The 19,151-nt window shown below is 39.3% G+C and overlaps 1 protein-coding gene across 1 annotated transcript in view; it reads left to right on the top strand.

The window, feature by feature from the left end:
- Positions 1-19,151, top strand: part of ngfra (nerve growth factor receptor a (TNFR superfamily, member 16)) — a 65,655-nt gene that overhangs the window by 9,651 nt on the left and 36,853 nt on the right. Inside the window, exon 3 of the mRNA XM_033971285.2 lies at positions 16,728-17,090. Within this exon, the coding sequence (XP_033827176.1) occupies positions 16,728-17,090 (363 nt within the window). The remainder of the gene's footprint in view (positions 1-16,727; positions 17,091-19,151) is intronic.

Here is a 19,151-nt window from a genome sequence, read left to right as displayed (position 1 = left end):
CACATAAGCTACCCGTATTTTACACCCAAGAACACAAGCTCAGTGTGTAGTACAAGGGCTGGTAAGGCTTTCTTCTGGCTGCACATGGAAGTTTTTTATAGTTTAAGTGAAGTTTACCTAAAGGTCCACTATGCAACTTTCCTGCTGGAAGATCTGCTACCTGATGCCTCCACATAGACTGTATATATAATGGACATAGCTAACCACGTTCCAAATAGGAAGTGATCATGGGCGCGTTCCTGCCTCCATTGACTTTGGCTTCAGTTCAGTTTCTATTGAATAACTTTGGCCCCTCTCTCTGTAACTGCTGCTGTCAGACTCGTCATTTTGGTCTTAAAATGTTTGTATTAACCTGCTCTACATGATCCTGTATTTTTGTTTCACTATTGTGTCTGTAAATCAAGATATGACCATTAATAACAAACAAATCAGGCACCTGCTTTCCCAGAGGTTGCTCCTGCTAGCGTTAGCAATCAGATGATTGACAGCGTTGCTAAGGGCCTGCTCCCTTCTAAACCAGCAGTGCAGGTGGGAAGGGGCGTTACCTTCCACAGTCTCGCTCTGGATTGGCTCTTTGGTTGCTATGATATTCGTGATCGGAATTCCAAATATGGAACTCGGCTCCAAATTGTCCGCTATATCGGCTAGCCTTGATGAGCTTCGTTTGACTGGAGCCGAACACTGTGGGTGACGTCACACTCACTTAGTTCACTTCTTATGTGGTCTGTGTGCCTCCATAGAGATGTTATTGCTATTACATTTCTTCCGTTTTATTGCTAAGATTAAGATGAACAACGTGCATTCTGTGAGTGGGCTCATCTCTCTACAGATCTGACCTGGTGACCCGATGAGATGGTGACGGTCTCTGCTAGTCTCCATGGAGATATAGTTTAGCACTTGTTTAGACCCGTTTTATTCTAGTTTAGTTCTTCATGCATCATGTGCATTTAAGCGTTTTAGATTTAACTTGAAAATCCTGTGTGTTTTTGCCAGGGATCTAGAACACACATTTCTTCACTGCTTTACAATGATGTGAGCCTAGTCACTGGTTAATCTCCCAGTGACTGACAGGTGGATTATCCGATCGAGGACACGCATGGTCTGGTATTGGAAAAAATAAAGGAAAAAAATATCACAGGGTTGAAAAACATGGTGGATTTCTGCAGAATCAATTAGTGAAGCCTAAACTCTGTTAATCTGAGGTGAGAAAAATGTGATTTTATTTGTAAATCACAGGTGACCAATGAGCTCCTTCATTTCACGTATGTCACTTTGTTACACATATCTATCTTATATCTAGCTTGTATTTATTTATTTTTGGACAGCAATACCTTGAAAACCATGCATCCCTATTGTGGATGGGGCCGCCTCTCCACAGATCTCACCTGTACTTTGTCCTTGCATTTTGGCTTGAAATAAATGGATCTGATTGGACAATCACGTTTGACTGGGCTTGAGACACAACGGAGGACACGAACCAGACTCATGTCAATCTGTATAAAACATACAAAGCGATAACTGTCTGGATTGGCCGGGCAATACGTGGATAGTACTTGGTCTGAGATGTATATATATATTTGTAGCCGTACTGCATGCATACAGAGCAGCTACAGTATATAGACTTGATGTCACGGGCCGGTCAGTTACAGCTAATGTCCAGTCTTGACTTCATAATCACTGCCGGATTGTCACGACTGACCCGTAACTTCATTTATAAATAGACTTGGAGAAAGCTTTGTTCTTCATTGATTGATTAATCCACCGAGAAAGCAAATGTAAACTTTTGCAAATGGCGCGTTTAAATCGCCGTACTTCTATCAACCGTGCGAAATTAGCAACAAGAATGTATGTAATCATAAGACAGCACTGTAGTCCGTCCAAAGCAAATTCTGATTGTTCCACAGATGTTAAACTGTTGTGTTTTGTTACTAGGAAGATTCTCGACTGATTTAGAAACTTTGAAGTTTTTGTTTTGCCAAGAGTTGAGGTAACGGGCAGTAGGGTCGATAGCCAATTCCTCACATCGAGAGTGTGACAGACAGTGCCATGAGGTGACAATAAAAAAGTAATTTTCGAAAAGCGCCTGTCAAACCAAGTCATTGTTGAGGGAAAATTGAAGCAACGAAATAAATGAAACTCCAGAGAGAAGAGAGAGGCTTCCGGTTACTGCGCTAAATAGAGAGTAAGCAGCACAATTACCAGTCATCAGTCACATGAGGGTTGGGAAAGATTGGAAGAAACGGCTGAATGATTATAAGGTGTCTGTAGCATACACCAGCCATGTAATGGACAAAACACATTATTGGATGAAAACGCATTTCAAACAGAGGCTCAGCTGTGAACACACGGAGGGCACTGGCTTCTGCTTGGCTCTCCCGACGCAAACGATAAAGATCATGTCCAGTTCATTGTTCATCTACTTTACCTCGAAAAATGAACTCAAAGGTGCACTGGAGTGGCAAAGGTGATCCAAAAGTTGCCGATTCGAATCACGCTCTTGACATAAACATCATTGGTAGAGCGGTTAAATCCACTGAAACACAGGTCGGTGGTGCGATTCCAGCTCCTAAAGATGAATACTTCTGTTGTGCAAGACACCCCCCTCACCCCCAGTGTCTGTGTACACTGGTGTACGAATGTGCGTGTGAATGGGTGGGCGATTCTTTGACGTAAAGAGCTTTGACTGTGGAACTGTGGAACATTTCTGGATGAGGGTACCTGCTTGTCTCCATGGAGATGTTATTGCTTTGTTTGGAATAACCTACAATGAATCCAGCATCCCGCATTACACATATCCATCTAACTTATATCTAGCTAGCTGTTTATTTTTGGACAGAACCTTGAAAACCATGCATTCTTATTGTGGATGGGGTCGCCTCTCCACAGATCTGGCCTGTATTTTAGCATCACCTGCTTCTCTTCATGGAAATAGACACATTTAATCCCAAACTGTGGAACATATAGGCAAAGAAATACTATCTCCATGAAGACAAGCAGGTGGGAACGCAGGAGGCAACGAGACGAGAAGGTGGCAGATGGTATATCAGAAAACACAGTACAACTTTAAAAATCTATATTAAAACATGACTAAGTAACAAGTTTTAGTATCTATATATAGATCCACTGAAAACACATTTGCACCTTAACTAGAATCTCCACTATAATGGGATTTTTCATTCATCCCTTCTTCATGAACAGTTCCCTGACATAATAACCGACACAATTCCCACTACAGGACTGCATTTGTCTTATATTCGCTTTCCATTTTCTACCCTGCACCAGCCAATCTCCCTCCAACTCCCCAGTCGTGATCCCCCCCCTCCTCCCTACCCCCCCCACCCCTGGACGCTCCGCTCCTCATCCCCTCCCCTCCCGTTGTTGTATGAGTCATCCTCTGTATTAGTGTATAAACGGCGTTACAGAAGCAGGTAGCAAATGGGCAAGATCAGCATATCACGCGTAAGGCTCCAGCAGCTTCCCTCCTCTCTGATCTGACTTATTAAAGCGTATTTAAAAACCTTTTCGTGTCTGTAAGAGTGAACCATTACCACCGCGATGCAGGGACGGGAGCTGATAAACACTCCACAATTAAGCCCCAATGCTCACGAGGTTGCAGTCAATTTCCGGAGTGAGTCAATTTTCATTTCTGTTTTTCAATTTTGTTTTGGTTTCTGGGGATAAGATCTTAATGAGGCCCAAAGGAACATGCATAGTTCTAATAAAATGAATATTGAATTTACAGATTGCGATCTTAACAGTGCTGACAAAAATAGTTATGACTGCTGTGGAATAGTGAAGTCAGCGTCTCCAGTGGGGGAGGGTCTGGAGCGCACAACAAGGGTCTGGAGCGCACAACAACATTTGGCTCCCCGTGGCTCGTTTACAGATGACTGATCATGTACCTTTATAATAAAAATAATAATAATAATACAGTAGACCCTATTCATAGAACCATCTAGCCTATTCCTGCAACATTCATTCTCTCAGTGGACAGCAGGTTACAAATGGATGATCACAGACACCATGTTAAGACCTTTACGACGCTAATGCTAATGCTCATCTAATTAAATCTCAAAATGGAACACAAAACAACGTTATGACAACACATCTAACGACCCGTCTATTGTTTTTCTGTGCAAAATCATTCAGATTGTTGAGCGATTTTAACACCACTCATTCGTTTTTGTTTCAGTTAGCGTTAGCATTAGCTTCAAGATGCAAATACGTACTTTTCGAATCACAGAAACTTCCTCCGGTGAAGCATTTACATCGTCTTGACATGTCGTATGTGATTATCTTCTGCCTGGTAGTTAAATATTGATTTATTTTAGCATGACATGGCTAATTTCCAATACACAATGAATGGAAAAGGAAGTGTGGCTCTACAGTTTTTGAGAGAACCGGAACTAACCAAACAACTCCGGGAAAAGGGCCTATCGTACTGCAATTCTTGTCTGGTTTTGTAAATGTAAAAAACATCTCCTCTCAGAGCAAACTTCATAACCTTTCTCATAACCTTTCTTCAACGTAACAAAGCCGTCATGTTTGTTTGATACAAAATAGACGCTACATTTCTCCGACTGGTAAATATGCATATCAATCCGGCCAGCTGGAACGTGAAAAGAATCCAGTCTCTTTTATTGTTAATATGAAAAAGGCAGACCAAGACGGTAATACTTTTGGACATTGACTTGCGGCTTTGCATTGGGGGCGACAGTTGCTCAGTTGGTAGAGTGTTTGTCCATAAACATCATTGGTTGAGCGATTAGATCCACTGACGCATAGGTTGGCGGTGTGATTCCAGATCCCACAGATGAATGCTCTCGTTGTGTCCTTGGGCAAGACGCTTAATCCAAATCGCCCCCAGTGTCTGCGTACAGTGATGTATGAATGTGCGTGTCAATGGATGAGTGGTTCCTTGACGTAAATCACTTTGAGCTCCTTGATGGTCGATAAAAAATGTTTACAATCGCATGAGTTGAGACACGATATGAAAACGCTAAATCCGTCAACTGGACAAATCGTTGTAGGAGTGAAGACATTTCGCTGCTCATCCAAGCCGCTTCTTCAGTTGTGGTTCTGAGAATGTTCAAAAATAAACCTGACAAGACAAAACTGACAAAAACGGCTTTAGATCTAGGACAAAACGTCTATTTCAACGTTCAGACTATGTCCAGATGTTGTCGTCTTAACCTTTTGTTCCACTCACTGTCTAAACTTCAACCAATAATGTCCGAAACAGATGCTTCCATTGCCAACTGCCGCCAAACAGCTCCCACATGGCCAACATCAAAGTCTGCATTAGCCCTACAATGTGATTAACACACTACCGGACACATTATGATAGTACAGTAATAGAATCAGGCTAGATGACTTCAGGGCAAGCTCTAACGTCCTCTGGAGCCAGGGCATCTGACATTTACACATTTTTCAAACAGATTAGATGTTTGCAAATCACATTATCAATAAGTGTTTGAATGCTGTTTGCCATTGTGCCACTGGGCAAGACGCTGCTAAATCACATGCAATTGGATCTCAGCTGCTAAGAAATGTATACATGGATTATTATAGGCCTATCAAAGATTATTATTCTCATTTTAATACTTTAAAATAGACTTAGATATAGAATTAGATAAACTATTGATTGTTACATTGCAGCTCATTAAAATAAATAAATAAATAAAATACTGGAAAGGCCAAGTAAAAGATAATAAAATATGAAAAAATAAATAAATAAATAAAAAATCTAATATTCAGATTTACACAACAAAAACCTATTGATCCTTGTGTTAAAGCTCATTAAAAAAATGCATGTTTTTTTAATAATGAAAAGCCAATTAAAAGTTAATAAAATATTTTTTTTAATTTATATTTTATATATATATATATATATATATATATATATATATATATATATATATATATATATATATATATATATATAAAATCTAATATTCAAATTTATTTAAAAAAAAATACTAGAATGTTTTTTTTTTTATAATGACAAAGGCCAAATAAAAGTTAATAAAATATAATGTGTTGTGTTGAAGCTCATTAAAAAATAAAAAAATAAAAAAATAGAATGTTTTTTTGATAATGAAAGACCAATTAAAAGTTAATGAAATATTTAAAAAAATATATGTATATCATATCCAAATAAAAAAAAATCTAATATTCAAATTTTACACAACTACAATAAACCAAGCAAATATTATCCAGTTTTTGTATACTTTTTATATTGTCTCTTATGACTTTCCTCCAATGAAACTCCATATCTGTAATACACATTTCCTGTTTGACGGTAAATACGTTTGAACCTTTATTTACCACAAAGCCCCGTAATCCCCTACTTCCTGTAAGTGACCCCCCAGTGTGACCCCCCCTCTCACCCCACCTTCCCCCATCCCGGCGTGGGACAAGAGCCGGCATCAGCGCTGATAAAATATTCATCAGTCAGTCTACTCCACGTTTCCTCCCTTAACGTAAGACCCATTGCTTGGCAAAAAGTCGCACTCCTGTAATCCCCCTGAAGATCTGAGGCTGAGATCCAGTGTAGCGTTTAACAGGGGGCTTGACCGAGCGCACACACATGGAAAAAAGGAGGGAATAAAGGAGGAAAGGGTATCTCCACAGCTGCCTTCAATGGGATCAAGGCAGATAACAAATTGGGAAGTGGAGATTTTGACTAAAAGGTCTCCTGGGGCTGAAGATGGGTCCAATTACAGAGCAGTTCTTAAACATCTCACTCTAAGAACTAGAAACTTGGAAACCTCAAAGGTAGATAATATGAATACTTACACCAACACATTTTGAAATCAGAATTTGTTATATCTATCTTTACTTTGATTGGCCGTTTTTATCCAATCTTCAATTCGTTCACAGTCAGTATGTTATGCCTGTATTGTCCTGTATCCCAGTACAGTGGTCCCTCGTTTATCGCGGGGGTTATGTTCTAAAAATAACCCGCAATAGGCAAAATCCGCGAATTAGTCAGCTTTATTTTTTACAATTATTCCATATGTTTTGCAGCTGTAAAACTCCTCCTCACACACTTTATACACTTTTCTCACACAGGCATTAACATTTTCTCACATTTCTCTCAAAGTTCAAACCTTCGTAGGCGCCTTTGTCGGTGCAGAACGTTTCATCGACATTGTGGGTTTTGTCGGGGAGAAACTTGCAAACATACAGCACTTCAGAGTCACACTGCGATCCAACATTTATGTAAATTTGTCTGAACACATTCTGTACTGTACAGGAGACACGGCCCAGAGGAGACTGATGGACAATGGTCTACAGTCCCTCAGCCAATCAGGACGCAGAACACAGTGCATGCTCATACACTGTAAAAAAAAAAAGCAAAATGGCACAAAAAAAAAATCAGCGAAACAGCGAGGCCACGAAAGGTAAACCGTGTTATAGTGATGGCCAATAAGCATTTTTGCACTTTTAAACAGAAAGCCGAAGGACCTGTTTAATAATAATAATACACGTTTGCAATGAACAAAATGCAAAGTAACTACCAGAATTGAAATTCAAGAAAAAAATTGTTGTCTTTTCTTGGTGATATGGGTCCTATACAAAAACGAAATTCCTTATCTTATATTGAAAACAATTTGGAAAGCAAAATGCAGTGTACATTTTACATATTCCCATGTTACAGATCTAATATAGAGCCTTGCCAAAAATATATATATAGCAATTGAACTTGTCTTTTTAAACTAAACTAACATGTATAGCTTGTCTGGCTGTCGGTTGGAAGCCCCTTTAAGATCACACAGAACATGGGCGATAATTGTGCTCATTCATGCTCACTTTTAAACATAAATAAACCGGTGTCACGGATCCTTATACACGCTAGCCCTTTCTCCCATTCACCGCGGGGTCACTGGTTTTGGCTGGTTACAAAATGGGGTCCGATCTGATGGATGGTCGGCCTTGCTAACAGCTTACACCCAAAGTGCTGATTGGGAAGATCATGGGGCAGATTCAAGGCCACAGAGCTACATTATTGATGACCCTAATGGTGGTGGTGGGAGGGGGGATAGGGGGATGGGGGTGCGCTCGCTCGGAGTGGCACATTTTTGAGTGCTCTACCCTCTTTGTAACTTTAATTCCGCTGAACATAGAAACGGACTATGGCGGCGAGCTCAACTGGGGGCGATTAGACAGAGAGTAATGTTTTATTTAAGGTGACTGGCTTTCTCCAGACGTTGCTTTTATGTCTTTTGCTTGTCAGTTACCAGAGCACCATTCAAAAGTGGAAAGATTATTTGAAGCCTACATAGCTTGTCCTATGAGGTGGATAAGTAGCCAAAATTTGTACTTGAGTAGAAGTAACGGTACTTAATAATATTATTTGAATAGGAATAATGTCCTAAACCATAAGGTCCCATTTTTATACAGTGTTCCCTCGTTACGTTCTAAAAATAATCAGCGAAGTAGTCAGCTTTATTTTTTACAATTATTCTATATGTTTTGCAGCTGTAAAACCCCTCACCACACACTTTATACACTTTTCTCACACAGGCATTAACATTTTCTCACATTTCTCTCTTGTTTAAACTCTCTCAAAGTTCAAACCTTCGTAGGCGTCTTTGTCGGTGCAGAACGTTTCATCGACATTTTGGGTTTTGTCGGGGAGAAAACTTGCAAACATACAGCACTTCAGAGTCACACTGCGATCCAACATTTATGTAAATTTGTCTGAACACATTCTGTACTGTACAGGAGACACGGCACGGAGGAGACTGATGGACAATGATCTACTGTCTCTTAGCCAATGAGTAATTGTAAATGAAAAAAAAAGACTCAAAAAACTACCCGTCTCTGCTTGTCCTTAAAGTTTGAACACTATTATGAAGAAGAAATGAATACATTTTGATGCTGACTTTAAAGGATTATGGCTAAAATAAGTGCAGTTCATCAGGTTTTCTGACAACTAACTGTATTAGCGCAGAGGGCAAAGAAAAATCACAAAATAAACACACCAGTAAAACCATAAAGAAAATCAGATAACTACTCATCCACCCAAAAGATTAAATAGAACTGAAACACAGATGAAAAGTCAATGTCATATACGAAATACGAAATAAAACAAACATGTGGGAAACAGAGAGGGATAAGTTCAGCCCTGAAAGTGTCAATCTCTACTAAGCAAAAGGTTAAAAAAAATATGTTAAACTGAAAACTACCACTTCATGACATCACAAGGTGGAACAGAGCATTTTGAGCTTTGGAGATGTAGACAGACTAATAATGAAACAAAACACAACTCCAGGTCTGTTTTTGAGGAGGTAACATCATTATAACAAGGACCTTTAAATTGTTAAATGAATCAAAGTATTTATTTCTTTTGATAATTCTTGTAGGAAACTCAACATTTGAAAATCCTCAAAGCACAAAATGGACATTAACAAGTCGAGCCACACAGTTTCTTCCTATGCCTGCACGGCGAGCTCATTACATATGGTCACGTTTAGGTTTGTTTACACATAACTGCAAAAGGGGGCTCAAGCATGCAAGTTCAAATTAGCAAGGCAGCCGGCTCGCGCTCTACGGCATAATTGAAACGAATGAGGAGAGATTTACCGGTTTCGACCTGGCTGCAAAGAAAATATAAGCCATGTTAAGCTCTCAACTTCAAATAATCAGGTCCTTTTGAGGCCTGCCGTTTGTCAAGGTCTAGGTCGAGTCCGTGTCAGTTCATAGCCTGTCTCGAGATAGTCATAAAAACAAAAAGGTGCTGACAGACGGAGAGGCAGAAAACACCGATTTGAGAGGAGGAAGTTACTTACATGGTCTACAACTCGTTTCCTCTGACCTTTCACCTCACCGTTGTTCATCACAAAGCCGTGTCTTTGAATGTGTAGAACGACTGCTCAGAAAATAGAGTGAAAATGCATTTTGTCGTCTGCCCGAAAATAGGTTTAAAAACAGGTTCAAAATTTGCAGCTCTAAAAATCATGATTGACTTGTTTACGACGTTCCTCGCAAAAAAAAGATTGAGTTTAGTTACAGAACAGGCAGCATTTAAAGGTGCACTCTGTAACTTTTAAACAAACTGCTCATCTATTGGTTCACAAAGTATTACAAAAGCACTTAAACAAATAATAAAATAATTGCATTCCTATTGTAAGCGGTGTCAGCTCAAAGTTTCCATGAAGTTAAATAAGTTTAATGCCATAGTGTCGAATATTAAAGAGAATGCTATAACATCTCTATGGAGACAAGAAGAAAACCGGAAAAGTTACAGATTGCACCTTTGTTGGATGCTGGTCCCATGAGGTTTATCTGGTTTATCTGGTTTTCTGATCATTTATTTTAATAGATTTTTTTTTTTTTTTTCAGACCAAAGTTTAGTTTGTTTTCATCCCTGACAGTTTGGACTGCTCACTAGCGCCTCAGAGTGGTCACGTGATGTTGCTGTGACATGTCCGGTCAGACTTAAACAGGTTTTGGCGCCGTCTTTCTACCTGTGGAGGCAAAACAACAGCGCCATCTGCAGTCCGACTTCTTTAGGACAGTATCCCAGGTGTGTGAGAGTAAAAAGGCCCCTCGTCCCGGTTTAAAGATGGCAGAGCTATGTACAAAGCTGCACCTGGTCCTGTTGTCCTGCCTCCACCGGTCAGTTGCCACTTGCCAGTCGTGTGTTACAAACACCAATGGCCTCATTTAAACTTAAACTTATTTGACGCTTCTTTCAGGCTTTACAGAGAAATGACGCCAACTTATAAACATTAGAATGAAACAACCATTTCATCTTGTTGTCGTCATTACACCACAACATATCAGAGCACTGGGTGAACATTTCATCAAATAAAGGATTTATAAATTTATCATAAAATGGACAATACAACATTATACCAAATCACATACACAAAGTAGGTGAAGTTGAAGTATCTTGCCAAAGGAGCAGCTGGGATTGAACCACCTTCTGAGCCGCTACCATCTTGTACTGAAACGTCCCACTTTGCAGAGTTGATTGTCACTTGCATAGGATACTTCTCAGATCTGTTTTGACGTTTCATTTACTTTTTCAATCCGTTTTGTCAGTGTTTGCTCCTTTCTCTGCATTTGTTGATACACTTGGCCAGTCCGTCTTTCCTCCATATCATTACGTCCATCTGCTCGTACAGAGAACATGACAGTGCCCACTGGCCCACTGGCAGTTGTGGTTGTTTACAAGGTGTTTAGAGCCTCAATCTGTGCCGGAGGTTTTTTGTTTTTTTTTCTTCTTCAGAGGCTTAAAACGCAATGCCAGAGCTGGGACACTGCTCCAGGGCTTTTCACACTGACAGATACAATATGCTCCTGCACAGTAAAACACCCACAATGCAACACTCAGCGCACATACGGAGACATAGGCCTATTAGCAGATGAAATGCTGAGGATTCATTACAGGGCACGCCCAGCAGTCAGGTCTGATTCACCGGTCAAAACCTGAATTATTTCTTGGCATCTCATCAGAGGTGAGATCGGTAATTACACAGAGCAAAGATGTTGGAACATAAATGTACTGCTTTGATCTTGTGTTGTTGTGAAAGTTTGAGAAGTTGACCAGCACACTGAGACAAAGGTTAAAATGTGATGTTGAGTCTTATATACGTGTGATGTTAAGTCTTATATTTGTATTTCCAACATTTTTTACCAGGGATGCACCAAACTTTTATCATCCTCAAACCAGGAAGTAAGTCTGGTGCACTGTTAGCATTCAAACCTCCACTCTGGCCTCTGAGAGTTGTGAAACGTGCTTATAAACTCATCATGGTGAATTATTAGGATGCTTGGAACAAGTCAGGAAAGTGAGGAATAACTTTGGGCCGATGCAAACTATTTCAAATTAACCCGTTTTGAGTTTCACATTTAAAAATCAGGTACAGCTCAATAATGCACTGTCAGTCGGGATGCACCAGTATTTGCCAATTCCTAATATTAACCGATACCAGAGCAGAGACTGAAAACAGCATTTTATTTCTTAAACCAAAAATAACATAAGATCAAACTGATCAAAATGTGCAGCTCACTGTTTGGTGTATCCCCAGCTACTGCAAATCTGAACAAAAATTATTTGTAATATTATTGGCTAGAAGATTTATCTTATTGAATTGGGGGAAAAAAAATAAAAAATATATAAAAAAATATATAAAAAAAAAAATCCAATTTGCACTACACTACTCTACGTCTATTGTATGACGTAATAAAATTCAACTTTAATTTGAACTTAGAAGGAAAGTGGACATTTTTACTTGACATGAGATGTGTTTCTGGAGTACTTTGACAAACAGGTGAATATGCTTTATTTATTTTTATTTTATTTAATACATTTTTTGTTATTTAATTTTTTTATTTCTATTTAATTATTTGTATTACTTTAATTAATTGTATAATTTATCTGTTTATTTATGCATTTATTTTTTATATAAAAATACATATATATTGATTTTATTAATTACTTTACTTAATGTTTCATTTTTTTTCTGTTAAGCCATAACACATATATAAGGTTATTACCAACTATTATGCTGCAAAACAAAACAAAACAAAACAAAAACAGTTGTTACGTAGCTGTTCTTTATCTCTCAATTAACAACAGAACAACCTTGTATAAATAAAAGTTCAAACATTTTAAGACTTTTCCGTGTACGATCAGTGAGTATTTATTATTATTACATCAATTAAATGTCTAACCAGGATATCGACTGAAGCGATATTTCAAATCCGATATCTGATCCAGCTCATTTATCTGTATCAGCGCTGATCTCTCATACCTGATAGGTGGATCCGTGTTTCTTTTACCAGGACAATAACATTTACCTTGCGTTAAAACATGTTTAATCTGATTCTCACTCGTCCATTCAGTTTTTACATCAGTGATCCAAGTTCCTCAATTAACTTACACCCTCAGAACATCCTAATTATTCACCATGATGAGTTTATAAGCACTTTTCCCTGTTCTTAGTGACCAGTGTGGAGTTTTGCGGAGAAGGTAAAGTTAACAGCTAGCATACTTACACGCCCTTCCTGATTATCGGACAGTAAAGCGCTTTATAATTCGATTCAGACAGCATGCAGTGGACATATTTTGACCTCGAGAGCTGCTTATAAAATATATCTGAACTGAAGCAAGACAACGTTTGCTCAAATACATGGGGAAAAACTCACGTACAAGGCCTTTAACATTACTTTGGATAGAATATAATTGTACCAAAGCTTAGTACAACCGCTTATAGGTATGTTTAAAAAAACAAAAGTCAAAATAACCTTATCATTAGTAAAGAGGTCTGTTTGAATTTGACTTACTGGGGTTTGGTCTCTTGAAGAATATAGTCTCCATACACACGATTCAGAACAGCTCCCATAAACCACAGTCTAACGCTGACATAAGCACGTGATTTCATCCCAGCACATAGACTCTTCCATCTGTGAAATCTGGATTATAAAATCACACATTCAGTCTCTAGGTGACGACTCCTACATACTCCTACTCTACACCATCCACCATATCATCTATACCATGAGCAGGCCCATCGACAGAGATTTCAGGGCCTGAGGCAAGAATCCTTACATGGGCCCCCCTTTTTGATATAAATGAATACTCTGAAGGTTTAATTCTGGGCCTCTAAATCCCTGGGGCCCGGGACAACAGACCTCATTGCCCCCTCTGGTGACTCCTCTGACCATAAACATGCGATAATCTTGATTTGTGAAATATATCCACTGTCAAATTCTATCCATCTGGTTCAGTTGTATTGTTCTATGCTGTATTCATAGCTTTTATAATAATACAAGAGCTAATAAATTTCAAAATAAACTGCAAAAATAAAAGAAAGTTATATTTATTCACCTTTGTGTGGAGTCGTTTCAAAATTACCTGAGTCTTAAAGGTCCTACATTGCACAAAATCAACACTTGTGAGCTTTAAACCATGTTAGAATGTTGTTACCTCCTCAAAAACATACCTGGAGTTGTGTTTGAGTAATCCTGATTTATGAGTCTATCTGCATCTCCAAAGCTCAAAATGCTCCGTTCCACATTGTGATGTCATGAAGTGGTAGTTTTCAAGTTAACAGCTCCTTTTACCTTTAGTTCAATCGAAATTGACAATTCCATGGCTGAAATTATCCAAATGATTCTAGTGAAGGTGTGTGGAGTTTAAAAACACAGTGGAGCACTTCCTGTATTACCACATGATGACATCACAAGGTGGAATAGAGTGTTTTCTGTTTCTGTTTGTGATGAAGAAGCATCATTATAACATAGATCATAAAACAGCGTAACTCGGGCCCTTTAAACATCAACATATAGATATAAATACCTGTTTTATTGCATTTCTGTTGGATTGACGTAATGTCATGTACGCTGCTACTCTGAGGTGAAAAGTCCAAATTAAAACCAGCCAATGCATTATTTCCCAAGACGTTGACTTCATTATAGTCCCTGGTTTTGTGGCGGTCTTACAGTAATGCGCAGGGATTTACATCACTCTTTATAATGAGGCTGCAGACAACAAAGTGACCAGACTGAATGAGCCGCGCTAACAACAATATGCAAACGACGCACAGTCTAACGAATACGACTGAGACGCAAAGACTACAGATTACAGTTTACTTGTACGAATGTCTGAGTGAGACGAGATGGGACAACTCAAATACACTTGGATCAATATTACAAGCACTGTCAGAGGAGATGGTGGCATGATGTAATCTTAATTTTATTTATTTTTTTACTCAACTGTAGTTTGCAAACCAGTACAGTATGCTATTGGTTTGCCTAGAATGTTCCGTAGTACCATCGACTATATAAAAAAGTGAACTAAGTGAGTGTGACATCACCCACAGCGTTTGGCTCCAGTCAAATGAAGCTCATCGAGGCTAGAGCAGATACAGCGGTTCATTTGGAGTTGATTTCCATATTTGGAGTTTTGACCACGAGTATCATAGCAACCAAAGAGCCAATCCAGTGCAAGGCTGTTGAAACTTCTCTCCTGCACTGCTGGTTTAGCAATGCTGTCAATCAAACCTGTTGCTAATGCTAGCGGGAGCAACCTCAGGGAAAGAAGGCGCTTTATTTGTCTGTTATTAATATTCGTATCTTGATTTACAGACACAACAGTGAAATAAAAATGCCAGGATCATGTAGAGCAGGTTAACACAAACACTTTAAGAGCAAATTGACAAGTCTGACAGCAGCAGTTACAGAGAGAGGGAAAACAGTTTTGCAATAGAAAGTGAATTGGAGCCAGAGTCAGTGGAGCAGGAAGCGCGCCCATGATCACTTCCCGTTTGGAACAGGTTAGCAAGTTAGCTATGTCTAGTTATATATACATTAAAAATATTGATCTTGCATTTATTTTATTGCAAGTGTTCAGTGTTCAGTCACCTCCTTGTCTCCATGGAGATAGATAGGGTTAATGCCATACTACTGTGGAACATTTTAGGCAATGTAATATCATCTCAGTGAAGACTAGAAGTTACACAGTGCACCTTTAAGATGATGTTTGTTTAAGGCTGTTGGAATATTCGCGACATGTTTATTTATTTATTTATTTTTTCAATTATGAGTCTGTTTTGAGGAGCAGGTGACACAGCTCCTTGGTGTCGATACAGGAAAATTTAATGTGACTGAATCCCAGTAGCAGTTCACTCCTCATGTGCAGAGTATCTCTACAGCCCAGATTACAGCTGTTTGCTCAAACTCATTGACTCAATCCTGTAATGAGCCCAGCAGGCGTCAGACCTGTCCACGACCAGAGGAAGAGAAAGTAAACGCCCAGTGGATCAATGCCTCCTCCTGTGGAATCAATGAATAGTAAACATGATTAATGTCATTAGATTCTACGTTTATCTTAGCTCCTCTTCGTTCTGTATGTATGAAATCACCCATATGTGTCACATCTGCTGCACATGTCCAACAGGAAGTACAACTATAAATACAAAAGAGGCAAGATTTTTAAATAAAGTTTTAAATATAATTATATTAACTATGATTTTGGTGAACCTGTAGTAACCATGAGTGGTGAAACCCGTCATATACACTTTACTGCCATTAGACTCACTCTTTGTCTGCCCCCTCTGCTCTCATCTGCTCTTTGAACTTATGGACCTGCCTTTGTCACATCTGCTGCATATGTCTCCAACATTTTTGTCCTGTTAGTGCCATATGAACCATCTCACACTCTGAGGACTTCAGGGACCGGCCTCCTGCTGGTGCCCAGAGGACTAAACCAGGACTAAACCAGGACTAAACTAGGACTAAACCAGGACTAAACAATAATCGTTTCAGTTTTGTGCAGTTAAAACCTGGAACAGTCTTCCTGGAGATGTGAGACAGGCCTCTACTTTGACAAAGTTTAAATCCAGGCTCAAACAGTTCTGTTTAGCTGACTGAAGGGGTTTTATTCTGCACTTTTCTCCTGTAATGTTAATTTTTTGATGGTTATTTGTCATTATTTATGTTTTGATTTGTTATATTGTGATTTTAATGTATTTTTTATTCTGTAAAGCACTTTGAATTACTATGTGTACAAATTGTGCAGTACAAATAAACTTGCCTTGCTTTGCCTATGTCAAACCAGGAAGGAAAATATACATTTCAGCCAAAAAAACAAAAAAACAAAAAGCAAAAACAAAAAACAGGCAAGATGTTTAATAAAATCTTAAATATAATGACGTCATATGTACTTTAATACCACAGACTTATGGATCACCTCTCTGCCTTTCCCACAGGTGAGACGTACTCGGAGAACTACAGCCACACAGAGACATGCCTGCCATGTACACAGTGTGTGGGCATGATGCGCATGGAGACGCCCTGCACCGACTCCAATGACGCCATCTGCGTCTGCAACTACAACTTCTTCCTGAGCGACATCACGGGCCAGTGCGAGCCCTGTACGGTGTGCCCCATGGGACAGGGCGTGTTGGAGCATTGCACCCACAACCACGACACGATGTGTGAGGAGTGCGTGGACGACACCTTCTCCGAGAGGGACAGCTCCTTGGACCCCTGCCTGCCCTGCACCATCTGCGACGAGGACACGGAGATACAGCTCGAGGAGTGCACGCCCATAAGTGACTCTGTCTGCCATAGTAAGTGTCACACGGCAATACAAAAAAACAAAACAAACCTCAGTTGTCCACGTCTGACCCAGGCTAACAAACATTAGGGCTAGTCTGGATGCTAATAGATGTGAAAGCACCCATTAAGAGCTGAATACATATACTAAGTATGTCTCGGGCACAGTGCACACTTAGTGTAGCTCAATACACCTAGTCTACAAACAAACTGAAAACAAGAGATGTTTTTATTTTCAGTGTTGTTAGCTCCGACCCTCAGACAAATATAAGGCAGTGTCCAGCAGTAATCTGACCAGAACTGAAGAAGCGTCTCAGATGAGCAGCCAAACATCTTCACTCCTACACCTTTTGTCCAGCTGACAGATTTTATTTTGGCTTTTACTTAAGCAAGACACTTTACTGAATGACCCTTTCTTTGTGTAGATTATATTACTTGATCTTATATTACTAGGTAAGACCCTTCACCCATGTGCTTATTCTGGTCACAGTTATCTATGTATGTGGCAGCTTGCATCTGGGTACGGCATCAGGTGTAGATACCAAATCTGGACCAACTGGAACCAACACATTTAATACTTTCAATTCAATAGCACATTTAAAACAACGTCAGCTGACCAAAGTGTCTCATAAATGTCAACAAAGAACAAAAAAAACAACAATATATACTGTCTAGCTACTGTTAAATGCCAGGGTTTTCTGTCTGGTCTTAAACTGTGTTAAAGACTGAGAGGATCTGACAGGCAGAGGGCGCTGTTCCATAGTCTGGACGCTGCCACAGAAAAAGATATGTCACCTCTGGTCTTGAGTCTGGCTTTAGTGGAGTATAGGGGGTGAAGATATTTAAAGAGGACCCATAAAGTGCACACATTTAAAGAGGATCCATAGAGTGCACACATTTAAAGAGGACCCATAGAGTGACACATTTAAAGAGGACCCATAGAGTGCATACATTTAAAGAGGACCCATAGAGTGCACACATTTAAAGAAGACCCATAGAGTGCACACATTTAAAGAGGACCCATAGAGTGCACACATTTAAAGAGGACCCATTGAGTGACACATTTAAAGAGGACCCATAGAGTGGACATTTAAAGAGGACCCATAAAATGACACATTGAAAGAGGACCCATAGAGTGCACATATTTAAAGAGGACCCATAGAGTGCACACATTTAAAGAGGACCCATAGAGTGACACATTTAAAGAGGACCCATAGAGTGCACACATTTAAAGAGGACCCATAGAGTGCACACATTTAAAGAGGACCCATAGAGTGACACACATTTAAACACAATAACAATTTGAATTGGACCCGATCAAACCTAAACTACAATGTAAACCTTGTATTATGTTTCCTCCAGTCGATCAAAACTACATCAAAAATGTACTTTAAATGACTGGTTTAGTGACAGGTTTCACTGACAGCAGCACAAAATACACTTAAAGTCAAATCAGCAGAACAGGTGTGAGACTCTGCAGCCCCAATAAAAAACCCGTCACATCTGTTTTTTCACCCATTACTGTCATGGGAGGAGTGTGAGGTAGTATTTACAGGTAGACGATAACAACACTTCTTTTTGAAGTATGGGAACTCACATTAGGACACTCATGTTTATAATAATCGCACGTAATTACACAGTACATGGCTCTCGACCAATTTACCACCAACTGTAAGTGAGTCATGCTACCGCAGCGCTACCTCGAATAACTTAAAATACACGTCTGTATGCAGAGATGGGAAGAAAATGTATTTAGTTGCACAATACTGAATATTCCAATATACAAAAGGTGGTCGAAATCCCACAAAGGTTCATATTGCAATACACTTCACTGAACAAGATTTACTTAAACTTAGTCTGTAAGTATTTAGAGGTAGAGAAGGCTGTTCACTGTGACCACTAACGCTGTGGTCCAATTAGCATTTCTCAGTATCTTTGTGTCTTGAAGCAAAACACTTTCCCGAACAATTTTTCCTTTTGTGTAGTTTATATTATACAAACCGTAAATGAACAAATATTGAACATTTCTATTTTTGACTAGACCCAACTTGACTGGAACTTCTGTTAAAAGTTGG

Source organism: Periophthalmus magnuspinnatus, chromosome 8 (assembly GCF_009829125.3).
Source record: "Periophthalmus magnuspinnatus isolate fPerMag1 chromosome 8, fPerMag1.2.pri, whole genome shotgun sequence".
Taxonomy (NCBI): Eukaryota; Metazoa; Chordata; class Actinopteri; order Gobiiformes; family Gobiidae; genus Periophthalmus; species Periophthalmus magnuspinnatus.
This window is presented reverse-complemented; position numbering and strand designations above follow the sequence as displayed.